General features: G+C 42.4%; 1 protein-coding gene across 1 annotated transcript; it reads right to left on the bottom strand.

Annotated features, from left to right (window-relative positions):
* Positions 1 to 61: 61 nt before the first annotated feature.
* Positions 62 to 14297, bottom strand: LOC139573161 (cytoplasmic dynein 1 light intermediate chain 1-like). The gene is made up of 13 exons (XM_071396320.1): positions 14179 to 14297; positions 13930 to 14003; positions 9000 to 9116; positions 8590 to 8820; positions 8211 to 8380; positions 7858 to 7951; positions 7476 to 7611; positions 7239 to 7350; positions 6718 to 6777; positions 6471 to 6515; positions 6199 to 6289; positions 4268 to 4378; positions 62 to 959 (listed from the first exon to the last, which is right to left on the bottom strand). Exons 1-13 carry the CDS (start codon positions 14265 to 14267, stop codon positions 877 to 879), a joined length of 1413 nt encoding a protein of 470 aa, XP_071252421.1. The 5' UTR covers positions 14268 to 14297; the 3' UTR covers positions 62 to 876.
* Between the last annotated feature and the right edge of the window lie 44 nt (positions 14298 to 14341).

Consider the following 14341-nt stretch of genomic DNA (forward strand, 5'->3'; position numbering starts at 1 on the left):
CTATTGCACCATGCAAGAGGTACCGTAGGCCTAAAGAAACATGACAGAGACAAAAGCAGAGTCCTGATTAGTAATACAGCTTTATTGAATAATGGCAGATTTAACAGTTGAATAGTTCATGAGAACTTGACTACTTTAAGATTGTGATAGATGATTCCCCTATGCCAATAAAACACTCCAGTGGTCTGCCTATTCCCTAATCCAAACAAATGAACACACAAGTAAAAAATAAAATTAATTTCCCTGGTTTTAGAGCATCATCCTTGACTCTGGATTCTTGAGTTATAACAGAACCCTTGATTATGACCATTATAAGCACTAAAACACTATTTCAATCATTCTGCCTGATTGTACAGCAGTCTTCATCCATCAGCGTTCCAGTGCATTATGACATCATAACAATGGAACTGGTGTCTACCAAAGACCCATCTTCACAAATGGCAAACATCAATCTCCTCCACTTTGAAAACATCCTCGCAGACAGCCACAGTGCTCAGAGTGACATCAAGGATGTGCACTTGTCACAGTGGCTTCAAGACCACCCGCAAGATATCCACTTCCTCTCATTTTAATGTTGCTCGAAAATAAAGCAACATTGAGTCAGACTTACTCCATTTCCCTCCAATATCCTGTGAGCTTATCTTCTATATAATACATTGATGGTTTTCAGTAAGTCCATGTTGTTTTGCTTTGGTGGTGTTTCAACGGATTGGCATGCAAGGCTCGGTCTCACGGCAACCGCTCCAAGACCGCTCTGTTCTGTTTCCAGTCCAGCTTCTGATCCATCTGACAGTCGAGGGTCTAAAGAGGGAGAGGACCCAGCGAGTGTGTGTGCGTGTGAGTGTGTGGTGGCAGGGAGGGTTAGGGTTTGGGGGTTCAGGACTCCTCCATATCGGCTGGGGGTGAGGATGAGGTCGGGGAGGACGCCTCTGGCTCACCGTCTAGTCCCACCTTTGACACTGGAAGAGTTTACAAAATAGGTGTAGGTGTTAAAAATGCACTTTCAACCAATTACTAGTATTGGGACAAAGATCAGTCTGCAGTTGTACTCTCTTTGTGGCAGCATTTGAAAACTACAAATAAAACTCACATTTGAAACAAACTGATACATCAAATTCTGAAAACAAGGAAATTAGTTGTAACCAACTACTAAGGCCTTGAAGACCCATATACATGTCCACAGCCAGAGAGGAGATGGAGGACATGAGCTCTGTGCTGTCTGTTAGTGGCAGACCTGTCTGACGTCTGGGGAGCCGATGGAGCACCCAGCCAATCATTTGGGCCAGGCAGGCGCTGTGTGTGCAGGCATTCAAATAAGGCAACACAAGGGCAGGGAAACAGGTCGTTCGGTCTAATTGACCAAGTACAACATAAAATAAGGGTTTGTTCAATGGTAATATGGCAACAGAGTGAGCATGCTCCGTGAATATGAACGCATGCAGGAGAGTTACATGATACACCGACCTTAGCGGGGCCAGCATCCACTAACTAACACACACAGCGGACAGGCAAGGGCTCTAAAATACAATCCGTATTGAGAAGTCAGTTATGATCAATTGATCTACCCTCCACATCATTAGACAATTATAGATTACGTCATGATTATTAAAAGAAGGTTGAAAACCAGCAAAAACAAAAAAGGGTAATTTAGGACAGAACTATTAACTACTTTAAAAAAAGGTATCTGTGACCAACAGATGTATACAGTGGGGCAAAAAAGTATTTAGTCAGCCACCAATTGTGCAAGTTCTCCCACTTAAAAAGATGAGAGAGGCCTGTAATTTTCATCATAGGTACACTTCAACTATGACAGACAAAATGAGAAAAAAAATCCAGAAAATCACATTGTAGGATTTTTTATTAATTAATTTGCAAATTATGGTGGAAAATAAGTATTTGGTCACCTACAAACAAGCAAGATTTCTGGCTGTAACTTCTTGTAACTTCTTCTTTAAGAGGCTCCTCTGTCCTCCACTCGTTACCTGTATTAATGGCACCCGTTTGAACTTGTTATCAGTATAAAAGACACCTGTCCACAACCTCAAACAGTCACACTCCAAACTCCACTATGGCCAAGACCAAAGAGCTGTCAAAGGACACCAGAAACAAAATTGTAGACCTGCACCAGGCTGGGAAGACTGAATCTGCAATAGGTAAGCAGCTTGGTTTGAAGAAATCAACTGTGGGAGCAATTATTAGGAAATGGAAGACATACAAGACCACTGATAATCTCCCTCGATCTGGGGCTCCACGCAAGATCTCATCCCGTGGGGTCAAAATGATCACAAGAACGGCGAGCAAAAATCCCAGAACCACACGGGGGGACCTAGTGAATGACCTGCAGAGAGCTGGGACCAAAGTAACAAAGCCTACCATCAGTAACACACTACGCCGCCAGGGACTCAAATCCTGCAGTGACAGACGTGTCCCCCTGCTTAAGCCAGTACATGTCCAGGCCCGTCTGAAGTTTGCTAGAGAGCATTTGGATGATCCAGAAGATGATTGTGAGAATGTCATATGGTCAGATGAAACCAAAATAGAACTTTTTGGTAAAAACTCAACTCGTCGTGTTTGGAGGACAAAGAATGCTGAGTTACATCCAAAGAACACCATACCTACTGTGAAGCATGGGGGTGGAAACATCATGCTTTGGGGCTGTTTTTCTGCAAAGGGACCAGGACGACTGATCCGTGTAAAGGAAAGGATGAATGGGGCCATGTATCGTGAGATTTTGAGTGAAAACCTCCTTCCATCAGCAAGGGCATTGAAGATGAAACGTGACTGGGTCTTTCAGCATGACAATGATCCCAAACACACCGCCCGGGCAACGAAGGAGTGGCTTCGTAAGAAGCATTTCAAGGTCCTGGAGTGGCCTAGCCAGTCTCCAGATCTCAACCCCATAGAAAATCTTTGGAGGGAGTTGAAAGTCCGTGTTGCCCAGCAACAGCCCCAAAACATCACTGCTCTAGAGGAGATCTGCATGGAGGAATGGGCCAAAATACCAGCAACAGTGTGTGAAAACCTTGTGAAGACTTACAGAAAACGTTTGACCTCTGTCATTGCCAACAAAGGGTATATAACAAAGTATTGAGATAAACTTTTGTTATTGACCAAATACTTATTTTCCACCATAATTTCCAAATAAATTCATTAAAAATCCTACAATGTGATTTTCTGGATTTTTTTCTTCTCATTTTGTCTGTCATAGTTGAAGTGTACCTATGATGAAAATGACAGGCCTCTCTCATCTTTTTAAGTGGGAGATCTTGCACAATTGGTGGCTGACTAAATACTTTTTGCCCCACTGTATCTGTGTTCCCAGTTATGTGAAATCCATAGATTAGGGCCTAATTTATTTATTTCAATTGACTGATTTCCTTTTGTGAACTGTACCTTGTAAAATCTTTTCAATTGTTGCATGTTGTATTTATATATTTTTGTTCCGTGTAAGATTAGTACATCCATCCATCTCTGAACTTGTGTTGATATGTAGCCATTTGTAATGGGAATATTTCAGATGAATAAAGTTCATATTACCACAATACTTATTTATATGTTCTCCCTTTATGTAATACACATGATTTAGAGTGTTTTATTTAGGACACTCATTGTTTATGGGTTGCTGGTCACTAGACTTGATACTGAATGTTATGGATTGTGCTCATATCTGTTGATAGTGATTGATGCCAGACTGGAGGTACGAGGACACTGATTGTTATTGTATTCTGTAGCACTAGCAGATGATGCGGTGACTTCCTACAAGCCTCTCGGCGGGTGTTCACAGAACACTGGTGTTGTGAGATTAGAACATAGGGCCTGCTTAGAGAAGGCCAGATGGAAATGTTCCATGCTGGAGATTGTCTCCCTGTTGCAACTTGTATTAAACCGGATTGATTTCTGATTGATTTGATCAATGACTGCTCACCTGCTGGTTCCCATGGAAATTCTCTACTACACCAACAACTCTTAAAGAATATAACTTGTAAATGCCTTATGAGCTTAGTTACTGAGGTTTGGAACCGCTGGTAAAGACAATGGAAGGAGTGCGAGCCAGTCTAATAGAGGAGAGATCAGGGGGACACACGTGCACAGTGCACCTAAACAACCACACAGTGACGGACTTACAGTGAGATGACAGAATGGATGCTTTCTATTTCTAGTCTTTCTGTGGACATTTGGGGAAGAATACCTGTCACTGTGCTCCCTACAACTTTACTAGAAGGTGTATGACAAAAGAGTAACAGATCTTCCATGTGTGGAGCAGTACCTGATTTCCGGACTGTTCTGGGCGTGTTGTTGGCCCCGCCCCCTTCCCCGGTCTTCTTGCTCAACAGACTGTTGAAGAAATTAGCCAGCACGCCCTCACTGGTCTGCCCGCCTAATGGCACAGCAAAAACAGACAGACAAAACATCACAGTTACTCAGCGAACTTGCACAGACAAGGTTGCCAGGTATTGTTTAAAAACAGAACAGTTAGGCTAACGGTATTATTCCCTATGTATAAAATATACAGTGCATTCAGAAAGTATTCAGACCCCTTTTTCCACATTTTGTTACATTACAGCCTTATTCTAAATAGGCTTGAATAAAAAGAAAATCCTCAATCTACACACAACACCCCAAAATTTTTAGCAAATGTAATCAACATAAAAAACAGAAATACCTTATTTACATAGGTATTCAGACCCTTTGCTATGAGACTCGAAATTGAGCTCAGGTGCATCTTGTTTTCATTGATCATCCTTGAGATGTTTCTACAACTTGGAGTCCACTTGTGGTAAATTTAATTGATGATTGGACATGATTTGGAAAGGCAGACACCCGTCTATATAAAGGTCCCACAGTTGACAGTGTATGTCAGAGAAAAAAACCAAGCCATGAGGTCGAAGGAATTGTCCGTAGAGCTCATGAGACAGGATTGTGTTGAGGCACAGATCTGGGGAAGGGTACCAAAACATTTCTGCAGCATTGAAGGTCCCCAAGAACACAGTGACATCTATCATTATTAAATGGAAGAAGTTTGGAACCACCAAGACTCTTCTTAGAGCTGGCCGCAAGGCCAAACTGACCAATCGCGGGAGAAGGGCCTTGTTCAGGGAGGTGACCAAGAACCCGATGGTGACTGACAGAGCTCCAGAGTTCCTCTGTGGAGATGGGAGAACCTTCCAGAAGAAGAACCATCTCTGCAGCACTCCACCAATCAGGCCTTTATGGTAGAGTGGCCAGACGGAAGCCACTCCTCAGTAAAAGGCACATGACAGCCCGCTTGGAGTTTGCCAAAAGGCACCTAAAGGACTCTCAGACCATGAGGAACAAGATTCTCTGGTCTGATGAAACTAAGATTGAATTCTTTGGCCTGAATGCCAAGCGTCACCTCTGGAGGAATCCTGGTACCATCCCTACGGTGAAGCATGGTGGTGACAGCATCATGCTGTGGGGTTGTTTTTCAGCAGCAGGGACGGAGAGACTAGTCAGGATCGAGGGAAAGATGAACGGAGCAAAGTACAGAGAAATCCTTGATGAAAACCTGCTCCAGAGTGCCCAGGACCTCAGACTGGGGCGAAGGTTCACTTTCCAACAAGACAACAACCCTAAGCACACAGCCAAGACAAATGCAGGAGTGGCTTTAGGACAAGTCCCTGGTTCCACTCAAGGACACCCTATATGTCCTTGAGCAGCCCAGCCAGAGCCCGGACATGAACCCTATCGAACATCTCTGAAGATACCTAAAAATAACCGTGCAGCAACGCTCCCCATCCAACCTGACAGAACTTGAGAGGATCTGCAGAGAAAAATGGGAGAAACTCCCCAAATACAGGTGTGCCAAGATTGTAGTGTCATACCCAAGGAGACTCGAGGCTGTAATCACTGCCAAAGGTGCTTCAACAAAGTACTGAGTAAAGGGTCTGAATACTTATGTAAATGTGATAGTTCCGTTTTATTTATATACGTTGGCAAAAACTTCTACAAACATGTTTTTGTTTGTCATTATGGGGTATTGTGTGTAGATGAATTAGATTTTTTTATTTTTTTATTAAAATCCATTTTAGAATTATGCTGCAACGTAACAAAATGTGTAAAAAGTCAAGGGTCTGAATACTTTCCTAATGCACAGTAGGTGCAAACTTAATACTGGTGCCAAAGCTAATCTTTGTCATTTTAGTAGAATGAGTTATCGGGGATCAATGGTCTCAGTACCTGTTTGCATGGGCATCACATTGGCCACGTTTGCTGTTGCCGAGCGATTTGACACCCGAGGAGAGCCAGTGGGTGCTCTGTTTGTGGTGTCCTGAGATGAGGAGGAGGAATGAAGGAGGGATGATACAGGAACAGTAGAGAGAAGAGAGGATGAGAAGGGAGGGGAGAGAAAGAGACAGGAAAGGAAGGAGTAGATCATTAATTGCATATATCAGAAGATTTACATGAACTCTTTAGGTCCTTTACAGTAGCATGTTTCCCCAGACACTTACCACTGGTCTGCCTACTGCCGCTGGGGGCTGCTTAGACAACAGGGTCTGTTAATAGACAACACAGAGCATGTCAGTGTGAGAGTCCAGATAGTCTGAAGCCCTTAATACGACTAACCTAATTCATATGGCAACTGGCAGAAATAAACTGTTATCACAGCTGATGTCAGATTAGCATTATGCAATATTATCAAAGTAATGTTTTGGGTCATACCAGCTGTACAAATATATACTGTACATTCTCACTTACCTGAAGCTTTAGGAGAAACACTTGGTCATCCTCCGCACCTAGTTCCTTTTCATGTACAAACTGCACAAAAAAACTAATCATAAACAAACACATACCTATATACCCTTTCTCCACAAAATGACATGCAAGTCATCCTAATGTGTTAGTTTAGTGTACATCCGATTAAGTACATATTTGCCTGGTTTTGGCACTGTAAACCAGAGTACAGGCAGGCTCATCCTGGTAATCTGATATTATTTGAGATTATGGTACTCATCCCGGGGCCCATTAAAGTCCAGAGAGGACTGGAGAGAGCAAACACCCAGAATCCCCCAGTCCACCCAGGCACAGCACCAACCCTGCATGCCAGTAGTAACCTCTGACCCTGATCAGGGCTAAGGATTTTGGATTCAGTCACAATTTCAATCAACTCCAAGATACTACCCCTAGAGTGTAGGTCAGTTAAAAGGTCTGTTAAATTACACTTGTTTCTAATACTTCATGTCTGTGCCAAAAATAAGAAGATCTGGGAGTGATATTACCTTTCTAACAGGAGGCTGGACGATAACCTCCTCAAACTTGTCTTCCCTTTTCAACGACTGAAAGTTTTCATATAAAATAGCAACCTTTTTTTCATTATCCCATCCTGATGGGCTGGAAGACAATGAACCACAAAAGCATTAAAAAAATATATATATATAAAAAGAACTAATGTCATTGTCAACAGCACATGAGAAAAAGTCTAAATGTTTCATTAGTGAGAACACAGGCACACGTACATGAATAGGGAGTCTTTGTCCACCACCTGGGCCAGCATGTCAAAGGGAAACCCGTATAATCTATGGACCAGGTATTTATACAATAGGTCTAGATTTTTGTTTTCCTTAATTGACGTGTATAGCAGCGCTGCGCCATCTGAGAGGCCACCACTTGTCAAGGATAATATTATTGATAGAATGGCCAACGATATCTTAAAGACCCCTCTACTACCTAGCTAAGAAAAGCCATGCTCACTTCACACAAGAAAGAAAAACCTGAAACTGGTGCCTGCACATCGTTGGTACATCTAAGAAAATCTGAAAATACATTAGTTTGAAAGAATAAGGCCAGAGGAATGGCAACTGTTAGGTGAGGAAAGCAGTCGGTGAGGCAGAAGGATACACTGCAGGCAGAAGTGTCGAATGTGAGACTGGATGAAGTCAAAGTGTTCTTCCCGGTAGTCATGCTCTTTCTCTAGACTGAGAAATGTGTCACACTGCAAAGGAGGGAAGTGAAGAGAGGGAAAGAGAATACTGAGAGAGAGAGAGGGTAAGCCACACAAGACAAGAATGAAAAAGAAATTGAAAGCGGAGGAAATTAGAAATAGTGTAAAACAAAATGACAGATTTTCCGTCCTTTATACACATGTATGAATAAAGAAACCATACCAATGCCACTGAAAGTATCCTTTGATAAGTTGAGTTAACAAGCCAAGTTCATTTCTTTCCCTAATGCCAGAGGTTTGACCACCTTACCTTTGTACACACCACCATAACAGGCACGCCCAGGTTGTGTGTGAGTGTGTTCTCTCCCAAGGGAAGCACCACACACTCCTCCTCAGCCTCCCCAGCCACGGGGTTCCTCCTCTTGGGAGAGGCGCTGTGGTCGCCCCCTGGCTCTGTGTACTCCTGGAACTGTCGGACCACTAGCGGTAGGGGAGAGGGTGGAAGAGATTCCGTTTTAGAGTGCTATTTTACCCTTTTTAATTCAAACTCAGAACAATTCATCTCGATTAACTTTATAGTTTACATCTCAAGGCTAATCAAAGTTTTAAAGAAATACTGTTGAAGTAGCTATTTCAGTCTTTAAATGTTATAAAGTAAGAACGTCTCTCTCGCAGATTCATAGACGTACATCTCTGTTCCATGTCCCTCAGTGTCTCTGGGTTGACTCGGAGCTTGTCGATGTGTTCTCGTAGCACACTGGCCCACTTCTGCAGAGAGTCCAGCACCGTCCACGGCCTGGACATGTCCACTACCAGCAGGGCCATAGTGTCGGCCATGTTCTCCCCACACACAGCAAACTTCTGGAGGCCTTTGTGGTACAGGTCACCGTCCAGAATCCATGCGTTACACATAGCATGATCTGCACAGACACACACAGTTTGGGGTCAAATCACACCAAAAAGGAGAAATTGTACCAGGCTATCGTATTGATCGCTACTGACCCATCATACACTGACACCCAAGCTATATTATGAACTCAAACAAATCATCAAACTTGATCACCTTTGTTTTCTCATTATGTCCAAAAGACACACTTACCATCGATGTCATCATCGTGAACGTTAAAGTACAGGTACTCCAGTCCTCTGCCTTTCATGTATTCTTCAACTCCCTGCAGTTTGGCTATGAGAGTGGTCTTCCCTGCCCCCGTCTCACCTGTAGCATACATGAAACACATACGTGCAGGTAAACTGCATGCTAAGCAAAACCATTCAAATCCGTTATAGCCTACTGTAGGTTACATGAGGCCTTTAGGTCAGTTGCCTACTGTAGGCTACATGAGGCCTTTAGGTCAGTTGCCTACTGTAGGCTACATGAGGCCTTTAGGTCAGTTGCCTGCTGTGGCCAGTGCTCTAGGCACAGTGCTCTAGGCCTATAAAAGTATATGATTTTGCATCAATGCAGCTATAGCTCACAAAATCAGTTAGGCCTATATGCAGGGGAGATACAATACCTTCAGAAAATATTCACACCTCTTCACCTTATTTTGTTGTGTTACAAAGTGGGATTAAAATGGATGTAATTTAAAAAAAATAATTAAACGATCTACACAAAATATTCTGTAATGTCAAAGTGGAAGAAAAATTCTAACATTTGTCAAATAAAATATATGTTAATAAATGAAACTCTTGATTAGATGTATTGACTCAGGGGGTTGAATACATGTTAGAATCACCTTTGGCAGTGATTACAGCAGTGAGCGATTTCAGCTTAAGAATTATTCACACCTGGATTGCACAACATTTGCACATAACTATTTTTTAAGTTCTTCAAGTTCTGTCAAGTTGATTGTTGATCATTGCTAGACAGACATTTTCAAGTCTTGCCATAGATTTTTTAAGTGAAAACTTTAACTAGGCCACTCAGGAACATTCAATGTCATCTTGGTAAGCAACTCCAGTGTATATTTGGCCTTGTGTTTTAGGTTATTGTCCTGCCAAAAGGTGACCATCTCCCAGTGTCTGCTGGAAAGCAGACTGAACCAGGTTTTCCTCCAGGATTTTGCCACTGCTTAGCTCTATTACATTTATCTTTATCATAAAGAAAACTCCCTAGTCCTTGCCAATGACAAGCATACACATAACATGATGCAGCCACCGCTATGCTTGAAAATATGAAGAGCGGTACTCAGTGTTGTGTTGTATTTGCCCCAAACAATGCATTATTGCAAACAGAATGCATGTTTTGGAATATTGTTATTCTGTACAGGCTCCCTTTTTTCACTCTGTCAATTAGGTTAATATTATGGAGTAACTTCAATGTTGTTGATTGTTGATGCCATTAAACTCTGTAACTGTTTTAAAGTCAACATTGGCCTCATGGTGAAATCTGACAGGTTTCCTTCTAATGATGTGCAGTTTGCAAACAATTTGTTATTTTTGAAAAACTCTTTTTACTGACTCGAGAGTCATGATTTGTTTTCTGAGTGACTCGTTCATTTAAAAAGGCATAAATTGGCTCCTAGTTGTTCGTTTGACCTTCTAGTGCTGGCCGCAATTAGTCAGTCCTACCGCAGGATTAAGAGCCAATTCATGCTTGATCAGAAATGTGGTTGGAGGCGCCGTATGGATGGTTTGACGCAATTGCGGACCCTCCGAAGGTACGCAGAGACCAAATTGAGCTCCATACCGCATCGCTGTGCGCCTCCCAAATTTTTCCAACAATTGTTTACAGACAGATTATTTCACAATTCCAGTGGGTCAGAAGTTTACATACACTAAGTCGACTGTGCCTTTAAACAGCTTGGAAAATTCCCCAAAATTATGTCATGGCTTTAGTAGCTTCTGATGAGGCTAATTAACATCATTTGAGTAAATTGGAGGTGTACCTGTGGATGTATTTCAAGGCCTACCTTCAAACTCCATGCCTCTTTGCTTGACATCATGGGAAAATCAAAAGAAATCAGCCAAGATCTCAGAAAAAAAATTGTAGACCTCCACAAGTCTGGTTCATCCTTGGTAGCAATTTTCAAATGCCCGAAGGTACCACGTTCATCTGTACAAACAATAGTATGCAAGTATAAACACCATGGGACCACGCCGCCGTCATACCGCTCAGGAAGGAGACGCGTTCTGTCTCCTAGAGATGAACATACTTTGGTGCGAAAAGTGCAAATCAATCCCAGAACAACAGCAAAGGACCTTGTGAAGATGCTGGAAAAAACAGGTACAAAAGTATCTATATCCACAGTAAAACGAGTCCTATATTGACATAACCTGAAAGGCCACTCAGCAAGGAAGAAGCCTCTGCTCCAAAACCGCCAGAAAAAAGCCAGACGACGGTTTGCAACTGCACATGGGGACAAAGATTTTACTTTTTGGAGAAATATCCTCTGGTCTGATGAAAGAAAAATAGAACTGTTTGGCCATAATGACCATCTTTATGTTTGGAGGAAAAAGGGGGATGCTTGCAAGCCAAAGAACACCATCCCAACCATGAAGCACAGGGGTGGCAGCATCATGTTGTGGGGGTGCTTTGCTGTAGAAGGGACAGGTGCACTTCACCAAATAGATGACATTATGAGGAAGCAAAATTATGTGGATATATTGAAGCAACATCAAGACATCAGTCAGGAAGTTAAAGCTTGGTCGCAAATGGGTCTTCCAAATGGACAATGACCCCAAGCATACTTCCAAAGTTGTGGCAAATTGGCTTAAGGACAACAAAGTCAAGGTATTGGAGTGACCATCACAAAGCCCTGACCTCAATCCCATAGAAAATCTGTGGGCAGAACTGAAAAAGCGTGTGCGAGCAAGGAGGCCTACAAACCTGACTCAGTTACACCAGCTCTGTCAGGAGGAATGGGCTAAAATTCACCCAACTTATTGTGGGAAGCTTGTGGAAGGCTACCCGAAATGTTTGACCCAAGTTAAACAATTTAAACGGCAATGCTAACAAATACTAATTGAGTATGTAAACTTCTGACCCACTGGGAATGTGATAAAAGCTGAAATAAATCATTCTCTCTACTATTATTCTGACATTTCACATTCTTAAAATAAAGTGGTGAACCTAACTGACCTAAGGCAGGGAATTTTTACTTGGATTAAAATGTCAGGAATTGTGAAAAACTGCGTTAAATGTCTTTGGCTAAGGTGCATGTAAACTTCCGACTTCAACTGTAGCTCCGCATTGACATGATTGGTTGACGATCGGCGAGGGTGGGAGGTCCTGTATAAACACAAACTCACTTCCTTGACAACTTCCTTGACAACAGCTCTGTGCTGCTCGGCGAAGCCAAGAAGTATGAATGCCCTGACTTCTGCAGAGGCCGTGTCACCATAAATGCTGCAAGGCCAATGCAGACGTCGGAATGACCAAGCAGTGCCTTTCATCCACGCTCCTCCGGCTCAGCAGCTCCAGAGACGTGCCCCCGACACCCAACTGTCTGTCATATTTGCACAGGAAAATAAATCATGAGCATAAAGACAGACATGTCTAGAACTGATAATTGGTTGTATGGTGCAAGAATGACTGCATTTAATTGATTTAATGTTAAGATGGACACAGCTTAGTAGAACCAAACCATACACAGCCTCTGCTCAGCAAACTCGAACTTGAGAACGAATCGTTTGGTCGGCTGCAGTTCGTGAACAACTGAACTCTCACGGCAGTCAAGCAATGCATTCCGCCAAGAGTCGTTCACAATCTAGTCCGGTAGCAGCCACAGCTAGATGGACCTCGTTTCAAATGTATTAAGAAATAATGTAATTTGTATGCCTAGCAATTAACAAAATGGCCATTGTTTAAAAGCACACATTTACACACACAAGTCTCAGTCACAAATGACAGCTCTAATAAGCCCCCTACTGTGAACGACAGTCTTCAGTTCATCGTTTGTCGTAGAGCTGTTGTTAAGGATGTGAGTTTGTGTATACACAGGACTTATCGCCCTCACCTACCAATCACGTAAATGCGGAGCCATCCACATAATTACAAAATTTAAGCAGAGCACGGCGATGTGGTACGGAGCTCAATTTGGCCTCTGCGTGCCTCCGGAATTTCCGTATGAGTCACACCATCCATTGGGCGCCTCCGACCATATTTTGGATAAAGCATACATTGGCTCTTACTGACTCAAATGAACAAAATGAGTCAAAAGATTCATTCTTTTGACTGAACGAGTCAAAGATCTGAGTCAGTAAAAAGAGCCGAATTGACCATCTCTGAGTTAGGAAGGACGCCTGTATCTTTGTAGTGACTGGCTGTATTGATACATCATCCAGTAATGAATAACGTCATGTTTCAAGGGGATATTCAATGTCTGCTTTCGGAATTGGAAAACCTCCATGGTCTTTGTGTTTGAATCTGTGTTTGAAATTCACTGCTCGACTGAGGGATAATTGTAGGTGTGGGTTACAGAGATTCCAAAATCATGTGTGACACATTTTGCACAAAGAGTAACTCCATGCAACTTATTAAGCACATTTTTACACCAAAACTTGGTGTAAAGGCTGTAATAACAAAATGTGGAAAAAGTCAAGGGGTGTGAATACTTTCTGAAGGCACTGTATACCACTAGTCGACCAGATAAGAAATATATGTAATCTCATTTGCTTGTTATGGGATTTATTTTACAGATTAAACTAGCAGGTGTTGAATATAATCACTCTTTCAATGTGATCGGATCAGATCAGATCTGACCTGCAGAAATTGCCATTTTCAGTCGTCTATGAAACAGTCCATATTTTGTTGGACAATTATAGGCCGTGCTGTTATATTTATAACATTTTATATTTATAGCATTCAACAATCGCCTGCCATAATTCGGTTAATAATCAATTGGTTCTCAAACCTCGCAACAATGGTCCAATACTGGCTGTTATTGACATTGTAATGGAATACAGAACGCGTGGTGAGAGGCACTCCTTGTCTAGCATCCCGCACACTCTGGAGTAGCGGAGGGAGCCGGTGGTCCATCCCGTGCCAATATTACACAATGCTAACAGAAAATTAAAAATAGGCTTACCCATAATAAGAACATTTTTCCCAGACGGCAATTTTGACCGTGAACGCGTCGATACCTCACTCAAAATAGAGGACCTGCAAGAGAGACAATGACATCAGACAAATACCAAGCACCCGTATCTCTGCCATTCAGATGCGCTACTCCCTAGAACCAGATTTTTCAAACCCTAAAACCATTCAAAGTGGCTCTGACAGGCGAGCCAGGTCTTTCTTAAGCCATATTATTGTATAGTTCAGGACCAATATTCACCATAAATTCTGGCCATCCTCGTCGCTGGTTTGATTTTCTATAGAATTTAGTGTATTTGCAGTTGACGTAATTCTCACTGTCGAAGCCATCTTCTATCAGCCTTGAATAGATTAAGTGCCCGGATGTTTGAATTGGTATAATAAAGGGCGCGTTCCAGATCCCC

This window comes from Salvelinus alpinus, chromosome 4, assembly GCF_045679555.1.
Source record: "Salvelinus alpinus chromosome 4, SLU_Salpinus.1, whole genome shotgun sequence".
Classification (NCBI taxonomy): Eukaryota; Metazoa; Chordata; class Actinopteri; order Salmoniformes; family Salmonidae; genus Salvelinus; species Salvelinus alpinus.